Consider the following 27165-nt stretch of genomic DNA (forward strand, 5'->3'; position numbering starts at 1 on the left):
GAACTTTGATTGTCTGGCAACCCCCCCCGACCCAACCTTAAAGCACTGGATAATCGATGAGCTAATATATGTATTTACAGCTTGAGGAGTGGGAAATAAAAAGCATGAGTGGCTCGGAGCCACTGAACCGCAGGAGGTCAGATGAGAGGACAGAGGGAAAGGCAGAGGCAGAGGGGGACAGGCGTGAGGGTTAGCGCATGGTTGGCCGGCGTTTCCATGGCAACGGGGTGCACGGCGCCCGCTGCGCCGGAGTCTCACGCTCTGCTTGGTACAGACGCAGTGAACACAGAGCTCCCCGGGGGATGGCAAACTGGGAGAGAGACACGGGGGAGGGGGGGGGGGGGGGTGAACGCCTGCGTACATCGGGCTGCACTGCCTCACGTTACGCAGAGCCCTGCCGTAGCCAAACCAGCCCGGAACAGATGTCGCGCCCCCCCCCCCCAGAGCTTTCCTGAGAACTTGACGCGAGTCCCGGCCTCCTGCCGGAGCGCTTCCGTCCGGCTCTGCGTGATGCGCGGGGCCGCATGGCTCGGTGCTTTGTTGTGGGGGTGTGATCAAGACCCGTGGCAGACCTCGGTGCGCACAAAGCTTGCGCAGGCGTGTGCGCGTGGATCCGCTTGTTCCGATTACTCGGCGAGTGCCACGGGCTAGTCCGCGGGTAGGAACTGTCAGGACACTGGGGAAGCAGATGCATCCTTCACCGGAATCACAGACCTCTGAGGTCTGACGTTTTAGGGGGAGCAAAGCTTAAAGCATGAGGCTTTCATTCGTAGGCATACCTATACATCAACACTGCTTTTCCATGGGACAACGGCAAAATAAAATCCCAGGAAATCTGTCTCACAGTCTTCCCACTGCGCCATTTTGAGGTTTGAGCATCGTGGGAGGATGAGGGGCGAAACCTGCATTTAATTCCTGCAGTGAGTTAGTGCTGTGCCGTGCGAGGAGGTTATTTTTATTTTACGGCCGTTCGGTGGCCTTTGTGTCTCGTCCGGCAGCGGCCTGCGCGGTGCTGGCGCAGAGCGTGCTGTATGAAGACGCAGGGGCTGTGGTGTCCCGCGTGCGGCACAGCTGCAGGTCTTGCAGTAACAGATGAGCGTGGCCATCTGATTGCTGTATCCGTGAGGTATGGTCAAGATCAGCCCGTCCAGCTCGTTCAGGCTCCGCGCTGGAGCCAGCCTCCAGGGGCACAGGTGGAAATTGAGAGTATTTCAGAGAAGTGCACGAAGGACTGAAAGTAAGAGGCACGTCCTTGCACAAGCTCTGGAACAAACTGCCCTTCTGTGTCATTATCCCTAGAACGGCTAGATCTGAGTACTCAGTGACCAAGATGGGGCAGACAGCTTCCTCCCGTTTGTAGTTTCTTAGATCCTGTTGGTCTTTTTTTTTGCAGTTTTCCAATAGTTCTTCCATGAGGCCTCACTCCCAGATAATGCTGTGTTTGTGTCCGTTTTGTTTTATGCTTAGTGTTTTGTCACACGTTTCTTCACTCTAAGACAGGCCTCTGTTTCTATTGAGATTTTTTGGGAGAAGCAAAAGCCAATTTTTTTTCTGATTTTAACTTCTTTGTTTTGAATCTCAGCAGACAGAATCATCCATGCTGAATGGATGTTTAGAGTGCGTGTTTTTTGGCGGTCGTATCACATTTAGTCAAACAGATCTCAGTTAGCGGGTGAGGACACAGGCTTTCTGGTTCATGTGCCTCTGGATTTGTCCCAGGCCAGAGAAGAGGCTGTCCAAGGGTGTGAGATCCCCGTGTGGGAGTTAAGAATCATCCAGTATGTTTCAAATTATCTGGCTTTGTTGAAACTACAGTATAGTGTCACATGGATTCACAGTGTTTTATAGCAGAATGCAATAATATTAAGCAACTTTTGTTTCCAAAATGTCAGATGTGTAATATTGATTTGGAACATAGTCGCGCATGTAACCTGACAATTGTTCAAAACCGCTCTGACGCAGAGCCAGTTCTTCCTGCCGAGACAGCGTGTGAGAACCAGGCTATTGCGACAGTACAGGCATCCCTTCATTTACCAGAATCACATTTATGAATCCCTGCTACAACAAGGTGTGCAAATTTGTACCCATTGTTTGAAAAATAAACATGTTTTTGCAAAAATGAACAAAATTCCTTCATCGGTGAAGATCCTACTATTGTAGGTGAAGGAACACGTTTTAGTGTGTTTAGTAAGTTTTGTTTACTACTTTAAATACGTACCATAAGTACTGCACAATATAAACAACTTTTAACATATGGAAATTGGTCTGTTAAGTGAACTAGGCTTTAACGATCGGTAATTAACATAAAGCAATGCTATATCAGATTTGATATTGAAGAGATTTATACAAACATATGGGGATTCATTTTTGATGTAAGAATTTTGGCTTACTGGCGTTCGTAAAGCGAGGGATGTCCTGCTGTTGCATTTCAGAAGTACATTTATCGGAATTCTCCAATGACCTGTGCATGTCTGTTTGGATGTGGTCCATTCACAACAGGTGAGCACTGAATGAAGGAAAACTGGAGGTTTAAATATTGGCTGATGTAGTTTTGTTATGGTAAGAGGAGATTTGTGGCCTAAAAAATAGGGTTTTGTGCATCTTTAAATCTCATGATTGTTTTTGACTTGTGGTGAACCGTTTTGTTCCAATTTAAAATATAAATAACGCGTTTGTCGACGTCTTTCTCTTTCCCCTCTCTCTGTCCCCTTCTCTGTCTCTCTCTCTGTTTAAACTAATAACAATCAAGTCTCCTGCAAGGATGCCATTGGACCACTCGCATCCTGTTGCCAGGCAACGCGTTCTCGCTCTCTCCCTGCCTCTCTGTCTTTTCTGCCCAGCTTTCGGCGCAGAGTGATAGTGTCTAATTGCAGGGTTGAGAGCAGGGAGGGGGAGATATGCTGTATTTAAGGTAGCTGCCTGTATCTCTTGCCTGTGCTTTGGCTTTTGTCTTTCATATTGTCTTTTGTGTGGTGTAGCTATTGTGTGCAGTAAGTGTCTCTGTGCCCCTTGATTGTTCTCCAAGCTGAAAGCCCTCTCGTGCCCTTTTTAAAATTGTTCTACTCCACATGGTCTCTGAAAATGTCTGCTTCGTTCAAGGAAATAAAATCTGCGCAATACAGGAAATAAGGTTTTGGCCAAAAGTCCTGGCCAAAGCCTTACCTGTTTGTCACTCTTTTTTTGTCATTTATTAGAAGAGACTGGTACTGAACATGATTTAAGGGCAGAAAAGGGCAAATCAATTGAATAAAAAACGATAAAGCAAGAATGAATGGGGAGGCGGGTGAAAGCAGGTTAGTCAGGCAGCGAATGTGACTGCAACAGACAGTGTCTGGTCAGATGAGGGGACTCTGTGACTCTGACCTTGAGAGAGGACAGGATAGGACTGCCTGGAAACTGAAAGCCGAAGCTTAGCTTCTGTATTGCTACCGCTGTTATTAAATACCAACAGTAATTTAAGAGTTTATGCGTAAGATTTGACATTGCTATGTAGATTGGCATATAATTGGGGACTGTTCTGGACTCCAAGCTTAATTTTGAAGCCAATACTGACCTGATCCTCAGAAAAGGCCAACAGTGTCTTTTTTTCTTTAGAAAGCTTAAGCATTTTAAGGTCGATGATTCATTGTTGATTTTGTCAACAATGATTTTGTTTGATTTTGTTTCTATCGGGCCTTCCTCATCATTTCCTTTTTTAATGATATAATGTTAGCATGCCCAAAGGGGTTGGGCAGCCAGTTGACCTTGGACCCCTAGAGGTTTTTTTTTTCTCCTTACTAAGGAGTTTTTGGTTCCTCTCCTCCGTTGTCTTCTGGTCTTCTGTTCTTCTGTTCTGTTTTCACAAAATGTGTCGTCAATTGCATTGTTAGAATTTCCAGTTACTCCCATAACGCCGATACCGACTCCCCAACACCAAAACCAACAGATTTAAGTTCTCATTCATACCTGTAGCCATATCGTTACTTAACAATTGACCTTCTATGCAAATATGTATGTGTATTGCCTTTCCTCTCGTTTTTTTTTCTTTGTCCGTCTGTACACCAACACTGCTGCTGTAAAAACCATTTGCCCCCCCCCCCGTGATAATATAGCCAGTGATTTCAATACATAGAGGGAAAGTTTGTAAAGGTAAAATAGCAGCTTTCATACTCCTAAGCCTCTGATATAGACCAGAAAAGCAGAACAAGCACCTGACGTTCAAAAAAAGAGAAATAAAAAAAACTATTTAAGAGTCTGAAACTGTAACAATGGAACATATTGGAAGATCTATTGCATAATCTGGTTTGCTTTTTATCTCTTACCTACTTGGTGTCCTGTTCAGTTAAGCCTGTGCCAAAGGGGAACTGCAGCTTTAGGGTCAGGCTTCTCTGCGGGAGGGCTCTGTCCGCGCTCACCTTCGCTTGATGGCCCGCCTGCGTCACCGCTGCCCCACCGCTCCGAGTGGCTCCACCACCTGGGAGAACAGATGTGGAAATGACCGAGTTTTGACACGGAGAAAGAGCTGGGGGGGGGGGGGTAGATGGGCACAGTAATAATAAGTGTCTTTGTTGGAAACGTCTTCCATTAGTTATTGCTCTGTCAACAGTGTAATTCCTCGGTCATGCCAATAAAGCGTGTGGAGTCTGAAAGTGATGGAGGAGAGAGAAGGTTGATGGACTGTCAGGGGGCATATTTTTCAGCTTCAGTTTCTTTAATTTTTGCCACTGTTATTTGCATGTCAGGCGAAGAGCCTGTAATTGGGCAGTCTGGAGCCCTTCTCGTTTTCGAGATGACAGCTTTAATTTGTGCTGGGAACCTGAGGAGAGGCGCCTGTCTCGGTTTTTAATTGAATCTGGTTCAGATGCAGGGGAGAGGGCCTGCCTCTGTCCCGCGTGTCAGGGAGGGTTGGAGAGCTGGCAGGAGGATCCAGTGTTGTACAAAGGCTCAGGAGGTGTGGGAGGAAGGGACACGCTCTGAAAGAGGGGGGCCTCGGTGACCATAGTCCGCCTTTGAAACTGCTGCAACGAGGGATCTCCATTGTAGATCAGCCAGTGTGGGGAGTCAGGGTGAGAGCGTGGAGGAGGAAGATGAGGGTGAGAGCATGGAAGAGGAAGATGAGGGTGGGAGAGAGAAAGAGGTGCCAGGGGATGATTCAGAAAGAATGGGCTTGAATTGTTGTTCAATCTCAATTTCCCTTAGTTCAAAAGATTTTTGGCACAGTGGTTAACTTTGTAATGAAAGCTTGAAAAGCCTTGCATCTGTAGGTGCGAACTCTGTAAACACTTGGGCAGATGCTGGGTGACTGCTGGTATGACCCTCTGCTTCCAAGCAAGTCCTTGACCTTTACTGCATTATGGTTGTGCCGTAACAAGACTCCTAAACTGTGGGACAGTTGTGATTAAACTGTGCTGATCTCAGTCTTCCATTGTGTGCAGGTATGTGAACACCTTGCTGAAGCTGGTCCCGCAGGTGCTGCAGCTGCAGGAGCAGCTGAGGCAGGCGGTGCAGAGCGGAGACATGGAGACCTCACATGGCATCTGCCGTATCGCTGTGGCACTGGGAGAGAATCACTCCAGGTACACTGCACACCTGAGGCAGCTCTACATAGCAATGATCACACACAGTGCTGAACACTGCACACCCGATACTGCAGTACATTGCACTGATTACACAGTGCTGAACGCTGCACACCTGATACAGCTCTGTATTGTACTGATTACACAGTGCTGAACGCTGCACTCCTGATACAGCTCTACATTGTACTGATTACACAGTGCTGAACACTGTACACCTGAGGCAGCTCTACATGGCACTGATCACACACAGTGATGATCGCTACAAACCTGATACAGCCCTACATAGCACTGATCACACACAATAGTGAGCACTGCACACCTGATACTGCAGTACATTGCACTGATTACACAGTGCTGAACGCTGCATACCTGTTACAGCTCTACACTGTACGGATTACACAGTGCTGAATGCTGCCAACACGCTACACTGTGCTGTACATATCCTGCTGTTATACCCTAGACACTGCTACTCTACTGGCTACTGTACTGCACAGCTTCCCTTTTGTACACCACATACTGCACTGCACTGTGCTGTGACTGTGACTGTGTTGCAGGGCGTTGCTGGAGCAGGTGGAGCAGTGGCAGGGGTTTCTGGCTCTTGTCAACATGATCATGTTCTGCACAGGAATCCCAGGACACTACCCCGTCAATGAGACCACCAGCTCCCTCACTCTCACTTTCTGGTACACCCTGCAGGTAGGCATTGTGTCCTGGGAATTCCAGGCCATTACTGCACCCTGTAAACTTCAGAGCAAGCCAAGTGCTGCACGCCTTCTTTTTGGTTTTTCTTTCCTTCAGTTTTGTACAACAGTTCAAAGGTCATCATTTTATGCATCTCCTCTTTTCCGGAATAAACACCCTAGCCGGTTTGTGTTGAAACTGGGGACCTTCCAGAAGCAGCTGGAGGTCCTCGCTCTCATCTGCAACTCCAGCTAGATGGTGATCTTGACCTTTCCCTGCAGCACAAAGTGATCGGGCCGGCTGGCCACACCTTGGCTCAAAAGTTTTAAAGAAGCCAGGGTATCAGTTTCAACAACATGGCTGGGTAGCTTGTTCCAGACTCCCATAACCATTTGGATAAAGAGAATGCCTCCTGTTTTCCAATTCTAAAGACACTTCCCCATGGTTTCCACCTTAACCCTCTTGTTTGCTTCTGAAGTAGTCCGCTGGGTTGATTTTGCCAGTGTCATTGAGGTTTTGAATACTTGAATTAGTTTTCCTCTTTGTGATCATTTTTAAATGTCCATATTTACATGTGCCCTACTGTTACTTTACTGTACCAAACTGCTACAGTGAACATCACTTTAAAGTGAATATTTTGTACCCAATCTGTAGGATTTATAATTCCTATAATAGACATTTTATCCAAATTGTAGATCCTGTGTAATATACAAGTCCTTTATCTCCTTCCTGTATCTCCTGTACCATGGTATCCCTGTCTTTAAGAGAGAGAGAACAGGCTGGCCTTGGCAGCACACATCTCTGTCTCCTTGCGCACAGGTTTAAAAATAGCATGACCTTTGCAGCTGAGATAATAGGCAGGCACTGTCAGGCACCCTCCACAGTTTCCTGCTGTGCTAAAGAGCAGCCCTGTCTGTAGATTTTTCAAAATGTTGCTCTTCAGTGCATCTTATGTTGAGGCCCGTATCTGTATCTGGTGTCCATTTGGTGTTTTTGGAGCAGTACACTGATGTCAAGATTAGCCTGATGGATTTATCTCGATCCCGTGAGCAGGCTTATAGTACAGGGTAGTTGGTTTGCAGTGCGTGATATTTTTACATGTTTTGACCACAAACGTGGGTAAAAATGTTGATGATGTAGTGCGTGTCTCCACTGCCTTGACATATCTGCTTGCTGGTGGGATGGTGAAAATCCTGTGGGAGCTGATTAGTAGAGCTCCATAAAACAATTATTCAGATTTAGTATTCTAGGAGGAGTCGAGTGCCTGACTAAGGTAAACCTATGCATTGAGTTCAGTTTTTATGAGCTCTTTGCCTTTTCCAGTTATGCAGTTGTGATAATTGCGGCTTTGATTGCGAGGTTTTGCATAAGTTTGGAGCCAATAAATAAATCATACATTAGAAAATTAAGAATTTCTTTTTTTTTTCCAAGTGAGTTTTGTATTTGTCTCTCAAGGTTCTGAATAATTCATATGCGGACAAATTAGTAACATCCTATATTATTTAAAAACGAGTGACTTGCAGAGGATATAATCAGAACTCAGACTTGTGTGATCATTCGAGATGTACTTTAGGACCGTTCAAGTAATATTTATACACAGATTTTACACATCTTTGGTTCTGATGTGACAGAAAGATGAATAATCTTGTAATCTGACACAAAAGAAGAGACTAGGCTGTAGTACTTTCAGAACTGAAACCAGCTGTTAATTGAAACTGAAACAGCTGTTAATTGAAAGTTGTCAGGTTGCAAAGATCATCTCCCTGCAGCGATCAGCAGTGCAATCAACTGGTGTCAGATTTCTTCTTAAACCACAGAAAATTTAAAAGGATTTTGTCTGTCTGTGCTTCTGCTAAATAAATGCTGAAAAGAGCTAATTATGCACGGCAAATCTGAAATTAAAAAAATGCATGCAGCCTGCTGAAGTAATTCAGACTGGGGCTTTGAAGATAGAGACGGAACATAACCCTTGCTTTGTTTTGTATAAGACCTCTGGTTTTGAAGTTGGGTGGTGGAGCTCGAAAGTGAGGATGTTTGTCTTAAAGGAGCAGAAGTTAGTCTTGCCGCCTGTAGCCCTTCCTGTTCCTCTTCCGGCGACTGTCTCATTCTGGTGGTAGTTGGGATCTTATTGCAATGTGCCACTGGCTAAGAGGCTCACTCGACTGTGGCGAAAGCTGTGATCTAGCTGCTGAATGAGAATTTTGTGTTTCAGAGGCCTCTTAGAGGCATAGAAACAATTAAGGTTTCTATTTCGGAGCGTTTCGGGCTTTGCGAGATGCAGAAATGGGCCTGCAATGCCAGTTTTGGGATATTTTCTGCATCTTACATTGTTTGTCTTATAAATGTAGCATTGCCAAGCATTTCAATTGTCTGGCATTCCACCCATAGGTCGTTCATCTAGGCTCACCCGACAGCAGTCTTCCCAATATGCAACTCGTTACTGGAGCAGAGAGCCATTGCATCAGCTGTCCCTGTGTTTGGTGTGTCAGAGCAGGTGTCATTTCGATTCTGCAGTAGTCAAAACGCCCCCCAAAAATGCTGCTGATGAGAGGCAATAGTTTGGCGTGTCTCACTTGAATCATCCCAAGGTCCTGGGCAGGACGATTCTCAAACATGTCCCATTGACTCACCATTCACCACATACCCGGGCAGATTGTGCTGACAATAGAAAGGGCAGCAATATTTCTGGACATCAAAGCTCGCATTCAGAGTAAATCCTAGGGTTATTATTATTATTATTTCCTAGGGTGCTTTTTCCCATTCCTGTAATTATGACTCATTTGTCTTTAGATGCCCCAAAGGGATATTTTAAAGCTTATTTTTTTACACGGGGAAAAAAACCAGGAAGACATGATTGTAAACAGGCTAACTCTGTTAAAGGAATAGGCAAGAGCGAGTAGGGGCTTTATGTCTTATCTGGGAGGACAGAGCTTGCTTCACTATGAGGAGCTGACAGGGGAGCAGTTGCCAGTAATCCCATGAGTACCAGGCTGTAGCACATCAAGGCTGATAGAAGTTTGCAGCCCACCTGCAGCTGTTCCCCTGAGTCGGCCTTCACTGTGCCCCCCCCCCCCCACACACACCAGGGGGCTGCCTCTTCACTGCAGCTCAAGGGCTCAGAAAGCATAGACCATGTTTTTGTAAGTGTATTGTGTTCGATCAATTTCTGTTGGTACTTTAATCAATAAACGTTAAAAAAAATATTATTTACTGCTTCTTGAAGCTCTTTGAACTGGCAACACTGCATTAGTGTTGTACACATTCCGAAGCACATTTTTTAGTTCAAAGATGTACAGGTACCTCTCTGATCTTCCCTTGGATTATCTTGAATACAACCTAAATATCTGTTGTTGCGTCTCACACCAGCCCTGCTCGTTGTCCAGATGAGTTATTTTCTGGAACAGCTAATCAGCACAGTGCTCTACAGAGAACAGCAGGTGGTGTACTCCTCTCTTATTCACTGTCACTCTCTTTCTGCCTCCTCTTCCCCTCTTGCCCTCTCTCTCAGGATGACATCATGTCCTTTGAAGCAGAGAAACAGGCCGTGTACCTGCAGGTGTACAGGCCAGTGTACTTCCAGCTGGTGGACGTGTTGTTGCACAAGGCTCAGTTCCCCAGTGACGAGGAATACAGCTCTTGGTCCTCAGATGAGAAGGAGCAATTCAGGATCTACAGGTGAGACAGGACAGGGCCCTGGGATAAACGCCTTGGTATCTGTGTGGAGTGTATTTGGTGGAGAGCAGAGCAGGATTGAGTTATATAGGGCTTTAAGGTGGAAAAGGGTGGATTGAATGTTGCAGAGTGAGTTCTAAGTGGATTACAATTTCTTGCATTAGGAATTATTTTTTCGCATACCCCAGCTTGCTCTCCATGAGACACACAGACAGGGAGAGAGCCTGGGGTCAGAGCGCAGGCTCTGCCATTGTACGGCGCCCCTGGAGCAGTTGGGGTTAAGGGCTTTGCTCAGGAGCCCAACGGAGTAGGATTCCTCTGCCGGCTGCAGAATTTGAACCGGCAACCTTCTAGCCACAGGCGCAGATCCATAGCCACAGAGCCACCGCTCCGCCCCCAAATATATGAGAACATAATAAGAGGCAACCATCCATCTAGCCCATTTGGTAGTTCAGAAGTTAATTGATCAGAGAATCTAATCCAGTTGAGTTGGTTATTGAAAGAAACCAGCGTATTGGCGTCTATTAAATGGCTGTGTCATTTGTTCCAGACTTGTGCCTCCTGTTCTCTGTTTATATGAACTTCTCTCTAGCTGGCACTTTTGCCCCTTGGTCTGTGGGTCGCTGTTCATCCTGAAGAAGTCCTGGGGTTGACTGTATCAACACTTTTGAGGATTTTCAATACTGATTCCCTTGTAGTCTTCTCTGTGAACGATCAAAAAGATTCAGCCTGTCAGAATAGGACATTCCCTTAAATCCCAGAATTCATCCAATTGATCTTCTCTGGACTGATTCCATATTTTTTCTTTAACATACTGACTAAATGTTATGCACATTCAATTTAAAATTTTATCTCAACACCCCTTGATTGATATTCTACGTTTTTAACTATCCTTTCATCTTCTTTGCCCTTTAAAATGGCTTTTTCACATATTAAGAAGATAGAAATGTCATCAGAAACACCTAAGTCTTCTTCATAAGTAGCCTCTTCTAGCTTAGTATGTTCCTTTTTATATAGTTTTGCTACCTGTATGCAAAACCCTGCACTTCTTTACATTAAATGTCATTTTGATAGGTGTTTGCCTGAACTAGAACTTCATCCAAGTGTTCCTAGCTGAGGTCCTGTGGTACTCCACGAATTACATCACCCCATTTGGAGTATTCCCCCCTTATCTGTACCCTCTGTTTTCTATTGACCAATTCTTAATCCATACACTGGCATTTACCTGAATGCCTACCACTTGTAAAGGAAGAATTAATTGTTAATGAGGACGTACTGAAAATGTAATGACAGCACATCATACACCCTTTATACAAGACCTGACTAACTGGCCTCCTGAATGAACAGTAGACCTCAATACAACTGGCCAAAGCAAGCTTAATTAGTATATTTATAACTCAACCACAATTGGATAGAAATAATAAAATGTTGTAGCCATTGTATTGTAGCCATGTAGCGATCCTGTTTTCCTACTTGTTTTTACTTTTATCGCAAGGATAAATTATAAAAGGATGTTTTGTTACAGAAGTTAAATCCAAGCTGATGTAAAAAGAAAGACAAAAAGCAGTTTTGGCTGTGGAGGCTTCTTCAGGTGCACCAAAACTTTGATGTGCACAAAGCTGTAGAGGGATCTACAGCTGAAATGTGTTTTTTCTGTTTTTTGTTTTCAGTGTAGAATTTTCTGGTTTCTTTGCTGCTTTCTCACTGACACAGCTCCCTGATCTAACTTCTTCTTACTTCTAATGGTCCAGTTATTTTCATCCTGACTGTGCTCTGGGCAGAGGCTTTTACTGTATGAAGCCCCCCCCAATTGCATTTTTAATTGAATTTTAAAAAAGAAATCAATTAATATTTGATTCTCCCCAGCAAGACATTAGGGCGATGGGGGGCTGGTAGGGCAGGTCAGCCATTAATGCCCTTCCCTGCAGTGGGGCTGGATGATGTGCGTGACACACTCTCTCTCGCTGCTCAGAAACGACACCAGAACATAAGTCTGTGGACGAGAGGAGACCTTTCAGTCCATCTAGCTCACAGCTGATTGATCGAGGGTCTCGCTCTGCTGCTTCTTGTCGGCTTCAGTTTTTTTCCCCCCTCCTGCAGGGGTCTACTTGGTTGCATTCCAGGCAATATACCTGAACAAGGGCAGTTCTGAAACTCAAAAATTAGGACAGGGTTGAAATACTGATTCCATTCAATGATGTAAGAACTGAAACTGAATTTTAAGGCTTAACTGAAATAGAAAATTGAAAGCAAATCAGTGTATAATTTAAGAACTTGGCTGAAGTGAAAATTGTAAGGCACAGTGTCCCTTCTGGGTCAGGACTGGAAGTCCCTGCTAAAATACTTCCTCCAAGTCCTGGGACTAGTGGGGCCGCTTTCTGGACCGATCCCAGAGTGGCAGTATCTTTTTGTTTTTGCAACGGGATGAACAAAACTGCACAAATTTTGACAAGGTCTTTTCACAAATTTTGTGCAGTTTTAACCCAACATCTTTTTATTTAAATTCGACACTTTCAACTATACATCCCAACATTATTGCTTTCCCACATTGTCAGCAAGATGAAAATGATGCATGAGCATACTGTTAACATCTTAAGTATTTTCCAGCTCTTCCTGTTAATGGGATTTCATTTTCTTCCCATCAACAAGATGGGTTTGCTGCTGATCCAGCACCTCGAGATGGGGTTATTTTTCAAGCTCTGATCGGCACCTTTTCTGCAGTCGGACTCCGCTCTCCGGCGTGTGGCCGAGAGGCTGTCAGTGCGACCTGCGTATTATGTAACGTGCTTGCTGTGTGTGTGTTGCAGGGTGGATATCTCGGACACCCTGATGTACGTGTTTGAGATGCTGGGCGTGGAGCTGCTCAGTAACCTGTACGACAAGCTGGGCAGACTGCTGACCAACACGGAGCAGCCCTCTTCCTGGCAGGTCAGCTCGGCCGCTGTCTGCTGCTCTCGGACCCCTGCACTCGGGCCAGTGGCTGGGGGTGCTGCTGACTGGAGTCAAATTAATGTCGAGCAGTAATTCCGCTGTTTCGGAGCTACCTTCTGATTTTCTCCGTCCGCCCGTCTAGCACACGGAGGCTTTGCTGTACGGATTCCAGTCCATTGCCGAGACGATTGACGTGAATTACTCCGACGTCATCCCCGGTCTGATTGGGCTGATCCCTCGCATCAGCATCAATAACGTCCAGCTCGCGGATACCGTCATGTTTACTATAGGTACTGTACCTGCTGTCTTTATATCTCTACTACATTGTCCCGCTACACCATTGTGACTGGCACCCGCTCCCTGCTCTGTACCTCTGTACCCCTTTGCTGTAGGCACCTTTCTGCCTCCCCTCTACTCCACTGTAATAACGTGACTGTTAAGCCATCTTCTGCCTCTGCCTCCCCTCTGAAATGAGCCGACTTTCTTCTTGTCTGCCCCCCCCATCCCGCCTCAGGAGCTCTGGCGGAGTGGCTGGCTGACCACCCTGTGATGCTGAGCAGCGTCCTGCCCCTGGTGCTGCACGCCCTGGGCAACCCCGAGCTCTCCGTGTCCAGTGTGTCCACCCTGAAGAAGATCTGCCGGGAGTGTAAACATGACCTCCCGCCCTACGCCGCCAACATTGTGGCTGTCTCACAGGTCGGACTGGAGCTCACAGAGCGGCTTTGGTGCTGTTTGTAGTAGAGCTGCTTGTTTTAACGATTAGTGTTTGTTAATGGTTGTGTCTTGTGTGTTTCAGCTGAGTTGATTTCGAGGCTTGTATTAGAATTGAATTTTTCAGGTGTATTTCTAGTACTCTCAGGTATGCAGTGTTTGCTGTTTTAGACTGTACTGTGTGAGTACTGAGAGCGTTTTGTTGTATTTTAGTGTTATGTTGTATATATTGTGAGTTCTGGGTGTTGTATGTCAAGTCCTGATACTTTGTTTTAGTAAATTAAATTCTCTCTCTGTCTCCACAGGAGGTTCTCATCAAACAGATCCACAAGGTCAGTGAATTAAACCCCCCAGCTCTCTTTAGCTCTGTCTCTGACTCTTTCCGTCTCTGCATCTCTTGATCACTTGGCCAGACCAGTGTGTGAATTCAGCCCCATTTATCTGAACGAGCAGTTCATATCCCTTCTCAGATCAGACATGGTGCGATCTGTATCTCTGTGGAAAGACGAGTCACTTAGCTGGGGGCCCAAAACCCCTAATTAGAGACCAGCTGCAGAGGGTGACGGGGAGACGTCCCTGTCTCTGCCCTGCCAATAGGAGATGTACTGGGATATGGGGTGAAGCATCAATGAATGGTGGTCCCCCGGCTGAAGACCCTGTAGCTGGTCTCTAGAGACTGTAGGAGGTTCAGCAGGCAAACATCCACCTGCATAGATAATGTATGTGTTAATTCACATCTGTATTTCATTGTACATCCTAATCAGGGTTTAAAATCCAGTCTCCTCTCTCTGTACAGACCAGTCAGTGCATGTGGCTGATGCAGGCTCTGGGATTCCTGCTCTCCGCCCTCCCAGTGGAGGAGATCCTGAGGAACCTGCACTCTCTCATCACCCCTTACATCCAGCAGCTGGAGAAACTGGCCGATGAGACGGTGAGACTGCATAGCTGTACTGGCCGTCGACCTAAACCTCCGCCCTAATTTTCAACTATAAACCTTAACTTTCTCTCGACGCCCCAGCACAAACTTTGAACCTTGTGACCACACCATAAGACCTGTCCGGCAACGTTAGCCAGTTCCATCACCTGATAAACCCCCTGATTACCGCTAAGAAAAAGGCATCAACTTCGACATGTCCTGCTGTAGTCTGGCTTGGCTTGGAGTTCCCTGGACGGCAGTTCAGCAAGGGTTGTGCAGGAGTTTAGAAGTGACTAGTTTGGAGGAATCGTCAGCCTGCTGCATACCAACTCCCCCTGTATCATGCTTGTCGAACCGCTGTCTAGATTTTTGCCCAGCCATGACTATGAAGGCCTTCCTGTTCGCGTCCACAGAGGGCATTAAAAAACAAGGGCAGATGGCTCACCAGTGCACGCATCTCGGGTGGTATCTCTCGGGGGCAGGTTAGAGAGGAGGGCTTTGGCATGGAGTCCAGTTTAATGATGATTGGCTATTCCAGTTTCATGAGAATAAAAGGAAAATAATTATTTTGCTACTCTAGATTGCAAAAAAAAATTAAATGCATGCTGTAGGTGGGGAAGGCCTTTTTGCTTAAGCCCGTCTACTGGCAGAAACCGTCAGTCCATCATGTGTCTCCTTCCCGAGTCCTTCCCCTGGCCTGGGGGAGTCTCTGTGTTCTCCAATCATGGGGACACCGTGTGGGCGGTCGTGGTTGCCAAGGCGCCATTTGCCGAGATCTTTTTGGATTCTAATTTTCTGCCATTTTTGTGATCGAAGGGTTTACTTTCCTTCTCTTCTTTTCAGAACATGAAGATTAGAACTAGGACTCACTCTCCTGCTTTGCCTGTGACTGTGCATGCCCTAGCTATGTTGTTCCTGCCTGCTCTGCTGGCTCAGTGCTGGGGCTCGGGGGGACAGGGGCAGTCGCAGACAGCAGGTGTCGAGAGAGCATGGGCGTGGGGGAGGTGACAGTGCCCATCATTACCAGGCGGAGGGTGTGCGGTGCAGGGTTGCCTGCATGCTGGTGTTCGTCGCCAGCTGTGCTGATCTCCCTGCCCTGCATGTCGCCCAGGAAGAGAATGTATAAACACACTTATACGTACCCTGTGACCATCACTCGTCAGCTCTGTTTGCTGGCCTCACACTAGGGGAGCCACCTCGAGGGGGTTATGGGAATGTTTCTCTGAGAGAGACTGAGAGAGTATTCAACACCCACTGTGTCACCAGAAATGAAATCGACAAGAAATTCACTTCTGAATGCTTACTGTGCTCCTCCCTGCTGTCTGTGGGCAGTACCATACTAGGCTATTGATGCCATCGCTTGCTGTAGTAATTGGTTAGCAAGGTTAATTAGTGTACAATGTGCAGGGGAGTTGTGATATAAGTGCAAACTTTCACAAAGTTCATGTCCTCTATAAACCTCTGCCTTGTGTCAATCTCAGCACGGATGTCGATGAGCCAGCTGTAGAAATCACAATTCTGAGTGTGTATCTGGAGATCAGGCAGAGAGATCTTTTTCACTTTATCGGGCTTGGAGATGGATCTGAATTTCATTTGTCACTCTGTGCCAATGAAGAGTGGTCAAGGTCACATGACATTTCTCAAACTGCACTTTTTGTGATTGCTTTTTGGTCACGTGCTACAGGTCTGCTGTAAAGATTTCAGGAGTCTGAAGCCCAGATCAAGGTCGAAACATCAGACTTGTACAAAAAGGCTTTCAAAATCTAAAAATAATAAATCAGAAGAATTATGTCATGGGAGGTTTTGTAGACAGGCAGTTGCCTTCACTGCACTGCACTGTCCCTGCTGCAGGCATCAAGTTGCCAAGAATGAACTTTTTCTTCTCATGTGAGTTGTGCCTCCCATGTCAGTAGATACACACAGGCAGCACTGGAAATCATCAGCAAGAGGTGCTTGCCCACTTCTCTTTGATCATAATTGGATTTACGCAGCACTTTAATCCCAATGGATTCTGGACTGCTTTACATATAAGAAGGGACCCATACTGTCACTTGCTGTAGAACAGCCCCCACCCCCCAAACTGGTTTTCTGCTGTGCACCATCACACAGTTTTGTAAGTGTGGTCCAGAAGGAAGAGCACCAACTACACTTCCACCGACACCTCTTAAACTGCTAACCTGGTTTTCCCAAGAGCTCTCCCATGCCAGCACTGACCAGGCTCAAGCTGTAATCACGATGGAGACTTTTCTCTCTCTGACCATTTCTGTCCTGCCTCTTGTGTGCTGTGTCCTCTCTCCTTCCTCACTCCTTGTCCTTCTCTGTCTCTGCAGCCTAATCCCTCGAACAAGCTGGCAATCATCCACATCCTGGGTCTGCTGTCCAACCTGTTCACCACCCTGGATGTGACACGGCAGGAGGAGGAAGGCGAGGGCGCCCCGCCTGTCAAAACTGCGCCCCCTGAGCCCGGCCCCAACCCGGTAACCCCCCTTCCTCCTTTCCGCTTTCGTCTTCGTTCTGCCTGCCCTCTCTCACCCTCCTCTTTCTCTTCGCGTGCTCGCAGGTGGTGGTTGTGCTCCAGCAGGTCTTTGCTCTGATACAGACCGTCCTCAGTAAATGGCTAAATGACTCGCAGGTGGTTGAGGTGAGTCTGCTTTTATCTCTGATGTCCTTATCGGACACAGGGCTGTGGTCCTGTGTCTGCTCTGCTTCCCGAAATCTTGGGATGAGCATAATTCCAGTAGTCATAGATTGTATGAGAGGTTGTGCATTATGTCGAGGTCATAGGTCATAGTCCAGAGTACAAGTGTCTACAGACAGGCCATCAGCTGTTCACAGCCTACACTGGATGTAAATCAGAGATCCAGAAGTCCATGGCAACAGCTGACCCATTGTCCATAGTGAAGACTTTTTTGCGCAAGAAGGAAGTGGAGAACTGACGGACCACCCCAGAGAGAGCACTTCCTGCACAGGTGTGTGTCCTGCAGTTAGGAGGACATTCTGGGAGAGCATCTACCCACAATCCCCAGATCACAATTGTGGATTTGGCAGTTTCATTTGTATCTGAAGTGGACCTGAGTCTGTCAAAACCAGGACAAAACGATCAAGATGGGTCTTTCTTTTGGGAATGAGGAGCCTTGCAGTGTATTCTTTACCTCTGATGGGAGAGCATCTGTAGGGTATTGTTCTGACTGCTACAGTAGGACAGTGGTGGCGTGCTGTGAAGATGTGGACGTGGCCATTCTTTCTTGTGAAGAGCACATGAATGTAAGCATGTATTCTATCCTTCTTGAGACAGCCCTCACAAAAGCTCATGGTGCAGGCCTGTACACATGCCAGCATGAGCACAAAAATCGTATTTTAAAATTTAAAATTAGAAATTAGATCGTATGTAATTTATGGTTGTTTCAAATCCATAGATAAGATGCTCCCTGCATTACAGCAGATCATGGTTTTCATTGTGAAGACCTTTGCTACACTGCAGTCCAGTGAAAGTCTTTTTTCCAGGTTTCATGTTTTAATGACATTAGTGTTTATTTAAAGCCCATCGTGAACTTCACTCTGACATTTGGCAGCAGCTAGTGCCCGCATAGACTGTTTCTGCTGATCGGTAGATCCTGGCCGGCACCTTGCAGTATTTCATTTTTCCGTGTCAACAGATATGCGAACAGGAGTGAAAGTAATTTAAATTGAGTGTCTGAAATCAATCTAAAAAGTTTTGTGTTGCTGCAGCGAACCGTGTGAAAGTGCTAGGGAGCCAAATTCTGCTTTGCTGATGCTGCTGGCAGACTCTTTTGTCCGACCTGCAGTTGGTGGAAGGCAGTCTTGACAGCTCTATCGAACTCCGTCTGAATACGGACAGCGATTTTCATCAAGGAGAGAGGGAACAATAAGAGACACCTGTGCAGGATTTTCACATTCACTTGCGGACTTCAGGACGCGATCAATAACCCATTTTCCAAGTTAATTTGTGTATTGATGGCAATTGAAATTAACTTAAAAATGTTTGCTTTTGTTATCCCTAAGAGCTTTAACTGTTTGTTTTGCCATATTTAAATGCTTATCCATGTTTCGTTGCAATACTGTGAGAATCGGCCGTTCTGACTGTGAAGTGTCTAAAAAGTAACCTTGAATTTGGTAGGGTCCTACATACAGTATAGCACACAATTTTTGTTCTTGGGCCTTAATTGTACACTGATCTCTCACTTGGATTGTAATGCCCCTGATCTAGCACATCTAGCATTAGCACATTAATTGTGTGGAGTCGTTTATCAGTAATGGATTCATGTGCAGTGTTCAATACTGTAAATCGAGCTGGAGAAATTCTTTTCCTCAGTCTCCTCCCTGGCTGTGTGTGTGTGGCAGGCGGTGTGTGCAATCTTTGAGAAGTCCGTGAAGACGCTGCTCCATGACTTTGCCCCCATGGTGTCCCAGCTGAGCGAGATGCTGGGCCAGATGTACAGCACCATCCCGCAGGCCTCTGCTCTGGACCTCACCCGACAGGTGCGGCTTTGCCACCTCCACCCCCCTGTAGTGGGGTACGGGCGCAGCACTGACTATCACAGTCGCTTTGTTTACTGGCTGAAAGAGAAGCCAAGGGGGCATTTTTCTTTGCTGTGCTTTTTGGTCTGCTGAATAACAAGAGATGAACAGATTGGTGCGGTGGCTCTGTGGCTAAGGATCTGCGCCTTTGGCTGGAAGGTTGCTGGTTCATATCCTGCGGCCGGCAGAGGAATCCTACTCCGTTGGGCCCCTGGGCAAGGCCCTTAGCCCCAGCTGCTCCAGGGGCACCGTATAAATGGCTGACCCTGCGCTCTGACCCCAAGCTTCTCTCCCTGTCTGTGTGTCTCATGGAGAACAAGTTGGGGTATGCGAAAAAGACAAATTCCTAATACAAGAAATTGTATATGGCCAATAAAATGATCTTATTAAAAAAAACTCTGATCTGTAATCCTCTTAAGTGGATCTCTGTAACAGACTGTGTGCTTGTTTAAGAACTTGGTTAAGAGGAATTTGAAGGGGTGTGTTATGTAGATAATGCTTCATGCAATACTACAGTACATAGCATCAATACTACATAGCATCTTAACAGTAAAATCAAAGAAACTGCTGTGTGCTCTGATGGGCCACAGAGTGACTGGTCTGCCCTGCAGCAGGGGAAGCAGTAATTATATCGATGAGCATGTGCTGTTATGGGTTTTTGCAGTAATGCCTATGCTGTGACAGCTCTAGCGCTAGCTTTGTGTCACAGAAGTGTTGTGATACTGGGCGGTTTGTGGGGGCCAGGGAAACTGCACTGTAGGACCGGGTTCGGGGTTTTCAGAGTGCAAGGGTTTGAGCTCAGCCCTCAGCCTTTCTGTCCTGCAGCCCTGATGACTGCTCTCTTGTGCGCTGGTTGCGTGGTTTTGTCTTTCAGATGGTTCACATCTTCGCCAGCGAGACAGATCACTTCCCCCCAATCAAAGCGCTGTTCGAGCTGGTCACCTCCGTCACTCTCACCCTCTTCCAGCAAGGTACAGGCCAAGGCTGGGTTTGGGGCTCTGGATTGAGTTGGGGGGTGTCGGGGCAGAGGCTCATGGGGGCTCGGAAATGGAGTATAAGGGGGAGGCTCTGTCGGTCGTCTCTAGATTACTGCCTGCTGATGCAGATTTTCCTGTTTTATAATAACCATGAACACTCACACTTGCAGAGCTTTCATCACATGCAAGGATCTCATAGTCCTTCACAGCACAGCCCCAGCTGAGCCGACACTCACATGGAGCTGGCAGGGGCAGGGACACGAGAAACCCGAGTTAACACAGAGGTGCACTGGGGTTTTCACCCAGTAGTTCTGCAAAAAAAAAATGCTTTGGAACATTTAATGACTTCGGTCTCGAAAGACAGGAACTCAGGCTAACATCTCCGAAAAACCTGTATCTCTGTCGCCATGTGTCTGCTATGGTTAAGGATTTCTGGTCCAGAGAGAGTAAAGAGTGCCACCTACTGGTCCACCAGCTCCATTTCTAGCTACGATCTAGTTCCCAGGCAAGGTGTAGCAATCAGACAATTCTCAACAAAAGACAGAAATTGATTTGTGTATTTGAAACACTGACAATGTCCCCTTTTTTTCTTTTAACTAAGGTGCCTTCTACCAATTTACAAATCAGGCTCTGTGAATGTATCAATCAGTGCCAAAACTCACTGACTGGGGTATCTCATCTCTAATGACAATACTAGGCGGGTTTTTCAGACAAGACATACAGATATTCCTCACATAACACCCTTTTGCAATCAAACTATTTTTTAAGAAACATTTTTCACATTAATTGCACTGCCCTCGTAGCAACGCTGACTACTTGGCTGTTAGAGCAGTTCGAGCAGGTTGTGGGTATTCACCCGAGAGGTGGAATTCATGACTTTTTTTCTCTCAGTGTTTTGTTCACCTTTGAGTCAGAAGGTCACGATGTTGTCTGGTTGATATGCATCTTGTATGCAGTACATTATTGTGCTTTACCTTGAGCAAGTGTGCAAAAGGCGATACCGGTGCTTCTGCAAATAAACAGACAAAGGAAACCTGTAGCATTATGAGAGAAACTTGCAATAATAAAACGTACAAAGATGCTTAAATCTGTGATATCACCCACACTTTGACTCTGACGAGGCCAGAATACATATCTTTCACTGTTAGAAAAAAGTGTCATTCCATATATTTTTTCATTCATTATTTTCACATTATACTGTAAAGCGTATGCTTTTAAGGTGGGTCAGTTTTGTCAAGCGTAACTTTTTAAGGAAACTTGCTGATGCATACACACCTAAAGACACTCAGGTGAGAAAGTAGAAACAAACATAGTGTTAATACACTAACGACTAACACATACAAGCAAGCGAACACATACTCTACTGCAAAGCAAGAAAGGAATGACAGCCAAGAGCACAACCTTTATCCTTTGCATTATTTTCAAAGGGAAAATTGTTCCCTCATTAAACATTTTTATGAACCATGATTTCAGGTACACGGATATGCTGTTATGTGAGGAATTACTGTTTTAGATAATTCTCAATTAATATTTTGAAGAAATACTGTGGGGCCTTGAATGAGAAAGTAGGATTTAAATTATAGTTTTCTTTTTCTTAGCTGGCCTTGGATCTCTAAAGCAGTAGATAAGGTGGTAGATAGGAAGGTATTATTTTTCATCTAAGTGAATTATTTTACGGGGGAAGGGTATTCCGAGTTGTGTTCCCATATGATCTCTCAATTAACTGTTTGAGCAAATGACCTTTTCAACTGACTGGTTAAATTGAGCCAAGTCTTTAGAAATTGATGATTTATTGGTTACTTGTAAAACTTCCTAGACTGGGGCTCTCGAGGTCCTGAGCTGGAATGTAACAGTAGCTAATACAACAGTGACCCCTGCTGGCCAGAGAGGACTTTAGCATGTGTGCCAAAAGACTACATGCATTTCTACAGCAAAGTGCGTCTGCTTTGCAAGATGGAAGCTGTGACATGGACTCCCAGCAGGAACAGGAGCAGATAGTCTAGGATTGGTAACAGATTGCCAGTGCATAGAATTTGATTTCATTTTAGATTTTATGAGCTGTGGCTCCCTGTGCCGACTGCACCGGTGAAATAAACTTCTTGAAAATAAAGGAACAATCTTCAGATAGTTTGTACCAGGCATCCACTTAATGCACATAGAAGTATGCAGCTTGTAATATGTGAAGCTGCTGTTAGTGGGAGTCTTATGGGATTCCTCGTAGGTAGGCTGAGAACAGAGAGATGTTTCACAGAGGAGGCAGTGGTGCTATGAGGACGAGTGACTTTAACACGAGAGCTGTTCTTACTAGTGTTGTGTGATGTTAGTTGCCCTGGTTTGCATAACCACTTTACTGAAGCCAACGTACGAGAGTTGGGTCTTTACAGTACAGTGAACATCCTGGACATCCCAGAAAGGTACTGACTTCATGTCTAGGTCTGCCAATACGCGGAGGATCTTTATTTTTGTTCTTGCTGTTGTATGGAGGCAGTGAAGCTGTACGGTGTTCCTGTGGCCTCCTGTGTTGTCATGTGTGGTACGTTAAGTGCGCAGTGGGGGATGAGTTGATTCCCATTCTGACAGGTCCTGAGGTGTTCTCCTCCAGGGCTTGGGGTTTGCACAGGGAGTGTAGAGACCAGGGGCTGGGAAGAGGACAGGAGTGCAGTCTCTGAGTGGGAGGAATTTGGGGGCACAGGTCATGGGTGGGAGAAGGGGAGAGGGTGTTTTGGGGGTGGGGTTGGGTGGGGCGGCGGAGGGCTTGAGACTCCACAGTAGCAGGTGCCTCCTGGTTCACACTCCAGACCCCACTCTTCTTTCATTTGGGTTCAGTTTTTTCTTTTGTTCTTTATTTTTCCGAACGGATTCATGTTTGTTTTCTTTAGACTGCTTCAAGCTTTACATGTCCCTCTTTCTTCCCTTTTTTCCTCACTTGTGAAATTATTTCGATGCTTTTTTTGTTTCCACATGACTGTTAAATCTGTTAAGTTGCTGTTTGTATATTATTATTATTATTTCTTAAGTTACATCTTTATTATATTTTAGGGCCCAGGGATCATCCTGATATTGTTGATTCATTTATGCAACTCCAAGCTCAGGTGTGTTTTTGGTTTCTTATTTCATTCACTTTCAGTTCTCTCTCTCTCTCTCTCTCTCTCTCCTACCTCTTCTCTCTCTCTGCTTCAGTCCCTCCCCGTGGCCCTGTCTCCAGCCCATGCATGGGGGAGAGGGGGCACGTTTGGGCTTTTGGGGGTCACAGCCCAGCCCTACCTCAAAGTCCCTGGGGCAGGTTGATGCTCCACATGGAATACAGGGGGTGGAGGTGGGGAGTCCAGTGGGCGTTAAAGCAGATCAACTACCACTCTGCCTGCCCAGGCTTGGGACTACAGTGATCATTTGCTTGAGCTTGGTACTGATGATATTTTACAGCGGTTTAAACCCCTTGCAGGAGTCCAGAGGAAGCTGCATAGTTTCTCCTTAAGGAGAAGTCTTGGGTTTAACTGCAGCTCAGCTCAGTATGTGTTAGGAAGGAGCTCACCAGAGAATGACTAACAATTGCTGTTGTCTTTATATCGGAAAATGACTGTAGTTGTTTAGCGGAGGAAAAGAGTTATTTGCACTGGATGTATGTGTGAATCCCGTAGCTCTTAAAGGGGTTTTGAAAATATTTTGCTATGTGAAGTTTTCTGAGGTTAGGGTTTTAAATGTTCCTAAGAACATTCCCATGTCGCTTTGGAGTAGAGAAATCGGACATACAGTAGTTCTGGGATTTTATTAGGAGCGAGTTTCACTCTGACCTAAAAAGCTTCCACAGTCCTGCCACCAGCAGTCCTGAATTAGTCTGCCTCTCTACCGGGGGCGGTGAAGTCTGCCAGCTCGTCTAGCACCCTGCAATTCTTGTTGGTGCGAACAGGGGCGAGTGACTTGGGCACCGCGTGGGACAGAGTGAGATCTGTGGCCATGGGCATTTGCAGTCCTGCTTCCTCTTTGGCCTGTTATGAATTCCATAGCACCTCAATAGGGAATTGAGTTCCTCAGCAGGAGAGGAACGTAAAAGACACTGGGTGTTCAGCTGGTCTGTTGTCTTGAACTCAGTCTGGAATAAATCAAACCTTTCTTTTCACTAGCATAGTCATTGAGGCTGGGTCTTTGTCAGAAAAAAATGATCCGTTAGCAGATCTGTTGTTTTCAGCCTGATGTTATTGGCTATATCCTACATGCTAGTTTAAGTTTGATTTAATGTGCGTACAGTATGTGGCTTCTTCTTCTAATGCTGGTTTTCTGTCAGTAGGAGCAAAATGCTTCAGACAAATTGGAACCAGCCTTCATGAAATATCGGTTTTGTAATTTATAGAAATACATCATGGTATTGGCATGGTCGAGCGATAGATCATAGAAGGCCAGCAGGAACCACAGTAGTCCACAGCAAAGATGTGGTAAGACGACAGCAGAAATCCTGTGGTAAAGGTTAACTTTCATCACAAAAAACACAATCTACTAGAAAGTCACTTCTCGGTCAGGAAAGGAGGCAGATGTCACTGGTCAGCATCGGGGTGGCGACCAGCTCAGGTTCAGCAGCTTTGGTGCAAGGAGAATTCTCACAGTCGGCAGAGAGATATCCAGCAGAGTCCTGTTAGGTGGGTGTGTTTGACTGCAGAGCCGTACTCCCAGCCTGGGCAGAACCTCACCCATCCCCACCTGTCATCCCAAATCACGGGCAGCTCCAAATCGGTCAAATCAGTCCATTGATGAAGGAACTAATTCAATTGAAACGATACGCCCCCTTTTCTTTCAGTTTTTCAGTTTTTCTTTGTTTTCTGCCTTTGAATTAAATCTGGTATTCATAACTTTTTCCCCGTCATTCAAAATAATTTCCTTAAAAACATCAGTTGTCTTTTCCTTACATGTTACTGGTTTATGTTGCATATTTGATCCTAAAGAAGAAGAAAAAAAGTCTGAAATTGACCAATGAGGGAAAAAGAAAAACCATCATACCTTTTTAATTAATTTAAAATTTTGATGTTTAGTTCTGCAGTCTGTTTTTTCCAGATTTGTTGTTGCATTTAATGATTTTTATATTGGTTTGTTTTATTTCGAACGAAGAGCACCAGTTAGTGTCTGTACAGAAGGGAGGTGTGCAGGCAGGTAAAGGTGAGGGCAGGTAAGTAGGGCAGAGAGTAGGGGGTGGCGTGTGAGTGTGCACTCGGGGTGGGGGGGTAGGGGTAGGGGTATCTCTCACAGTGGGCTCGCAGGACTACGGGGGTGGGGGGGGGGGGCTTGGCACCGTCTGCCCTGTTCAATCACTCTGTCTGCTTTGTAGGCCCTCAAAAGGAAACCCGATTTATTCTTGTCTGAGAATCTTGATGTGAAAGCTGTGTTCCACTGTGGTGAGTATTGCACACCTGTGTGCTGCCTGGCAGACCATACCCACACTGGGCTGTACGTCAGAACAGTGAGAAACACACCTCATTGCAGCACAGAGCAATGCTAGGCAGTAGCATAGCACAGTAGGGGAGGACCATCGGTGTGCTACAGCACTATAAATAAAAGGATAGGTCATCGCATTAAGGCTCCATACACCGGAAAATAACACTATGCAGTACTGAAGAGTGCAGTGCAATAGAGAATAGACCACTGCAGTATATGACATTGCAGTAATGATTGATACCTGGTGCAGTGCCTGGTGTGTGTGTGTGTGTGTGTGTGTGTGTGTGTGTGTGTGTATGAAGATGGTGTGTTTGAAGAAAAATGTATTTGGACACTGAGTGTCTCGGTTTAGCGAGTATTTCTCCGTTCTCCAACCGGTCTCTTTCTCCACCTCAGGCGTGCTGTCACTCAAGTTCCCAGAGGCTCCCACGGTGAAGTCCACCTGTCTGTTCTTTGTGAGTTACACAACAGTCCTGTCCCTCTGTCTGTGCGTTTGCCGTGCCCTGAGCTGTATGTTCTGCAGTGTCCAATCCCCCACTTAAGTACATTTTAAACCACTTTCCACAAATGAACAATAGAGATTGCATAGATCTGGCATTCCCAGATAAGGATTGGTTAATGCCATACTGCTGTGCTGACGCAGTTTTATTCTCCGTGTCAGAGCTTCTTCTTTAAACATCAGTCGATTCCAGACACAGAGCGGTCTCGTCCCTGAGGGAAAGAAAAATTCCAGCTTGTCGTGCTTACTCTTTCTGGAGATCAGCAGGCACATGCAGTAGTGACCCTTGCTGTTGGATAGCCATGTTGCCTCTGTGTGTGTGTGTCCGACCGGAAAGCTGACTGTCCTACTATCCCACTGTCCCAGACGGAGCTGCTCCCCCACTGCGCAGACACCCCCCCCATCGGCCAAGTGGTGCAGGAGGACGGAAAGCTGCTGCTGCAGGCCGTGCTGGAGGTGAGGCAGAGACCGCGCAGTCCGAGACAGGGGGCCACTGCCTTCTCCCTGGGCACAGTGTAGCGGACGAGGCTAATGTGTGCGATACAAGCACTATTCAGAAAGCTTGAGGGTGCAACAGATTCACATGATAGGAGATAGTACATCCAAAACAGGCACTGTCCTTGTATACAACTTGTATTTATGTTAAAAAACAAACACCTATGTGACTTGAGTTTTGAATCACTGCCATTGTATGAGCTCTTTGTAAAGATGCAAACTGTCTGGGTGTTTTATCACATTCTTCCTTCTTATGGTTGTTTTTTTTTGTTTGTACATAGTTCATCTTTTCTCATTTCATATTTAATATGGAAAAACCAATAAAGATTGTTTAAAAAAACAGGCACTGTAGAGGAAACAATGTACAATACGGGTATAGTACGTGTATCATGTCTTTTAGATTGTATGGTTCGATGCCTTGAACAATTAAAATGATCCCTTTTATCAATTTACAGGCAAAAAAGCCCCAGGTGTCTCTATTGTGTCTTCTGTTTCTAATGGAGTAGATGTGACCCATTTCCTCCTCTCCTGTCTTATGCTCCAGGCTGTCGGAGGGCAGGCGTCCCGCAGCCTGATGGACCAATTTGCAGAGGTGCTGTTTGCTCTGAACAAGCACTGCTTCAACTGCCTGGCTCTGTGGCTGAAGGAGGCACTGCAGCCGCAGGGCTTTCCCTCCTCGCGCGTCTCCACGGAGCAGAAAGACACCTTCAGCCAGCAAATCCTCAGGTAACTTCACACCAGGACCAGAGCCCACGTGCTGCCCCCCGT

The 27165-nt window shown here is 46.0% G+C and overlaps 1 protein-coding gene across 1 annotated transcript in view; it reads left to right on the plus strand.

The window, feature by feature from the left end:
- ipo13b (importin 13b) overlaps window positions 1-27165 on the plus strand; it is a 43583-nt gene that overhangs the window by 14629 nt on the left and 1789 nt on the right. Inside the window, exons 5-21 of the mRNA XM_088926633.1 lie at window positions 5415-5555; window positions 6110-6251; window positions 9745-9911; window positions 12716-12836; window positions 12982-13129; window positions 13354-13535; window positions 13856-13882; window positions 14347-14481; window positions 16797-16943; window positions 17027-17107; window positions 18829-18966; window positions 19880-19976; window positions 23022-23074; window positions 25297-25363; window positions 25800-25858; window positions 26269-26358; window positions 26942-27123. Coding sequence (XP_088782759.1) covers window positions 5415-5555; window positions 6110-6251; window positions 9745-9911; window positions 12716-12836; window positions 12982-13129; window positions 13354-13535; window positions 13856-13882; window positions 14347-14481; window positions 16797-16943; window positions 17027-17107; window positions 18829-18966; window positions 19880-19976; window positions 23022-23074; window positions 25297-25363; window positions 25800-25858; window positions 26269-26358; window positions 26942-27123 — 1977 coding nt within the window. The remainder of the gene's footprint in view (window positions 1-5414; window positions 5556-6109; window positions 6252-9744; window positions 9912-12715; window positions 12837-12981; window positions 13130-13353; window positions 13536-13855; window positions 13883-14346; window positions 14482-16796; window positions 16944-17026; window positions 17108-18828; window positions 18967-19879; window positions 19977-23021; window positions 23075-25296; window positions 25364-25799; window positions 25859-26268; window positions 26359-26941; window positions 27124-27165) is intronic.

The sequence above is a fragment of the Atractosteus spatula genome, chromosome 11 (assembly GCF_055471065.1).
Source record: "Atractosteus spatula isolate fAtrSpa1 chromosome 11, fAtrSpa1.hap1, whole genome shotgun sequence".
NCBI lineage: Eukaryota > Metazoa > Chordata > Actinopteri > Semionotiformes > Lepisosteidae > Atractosteus > Atractosteus spatula.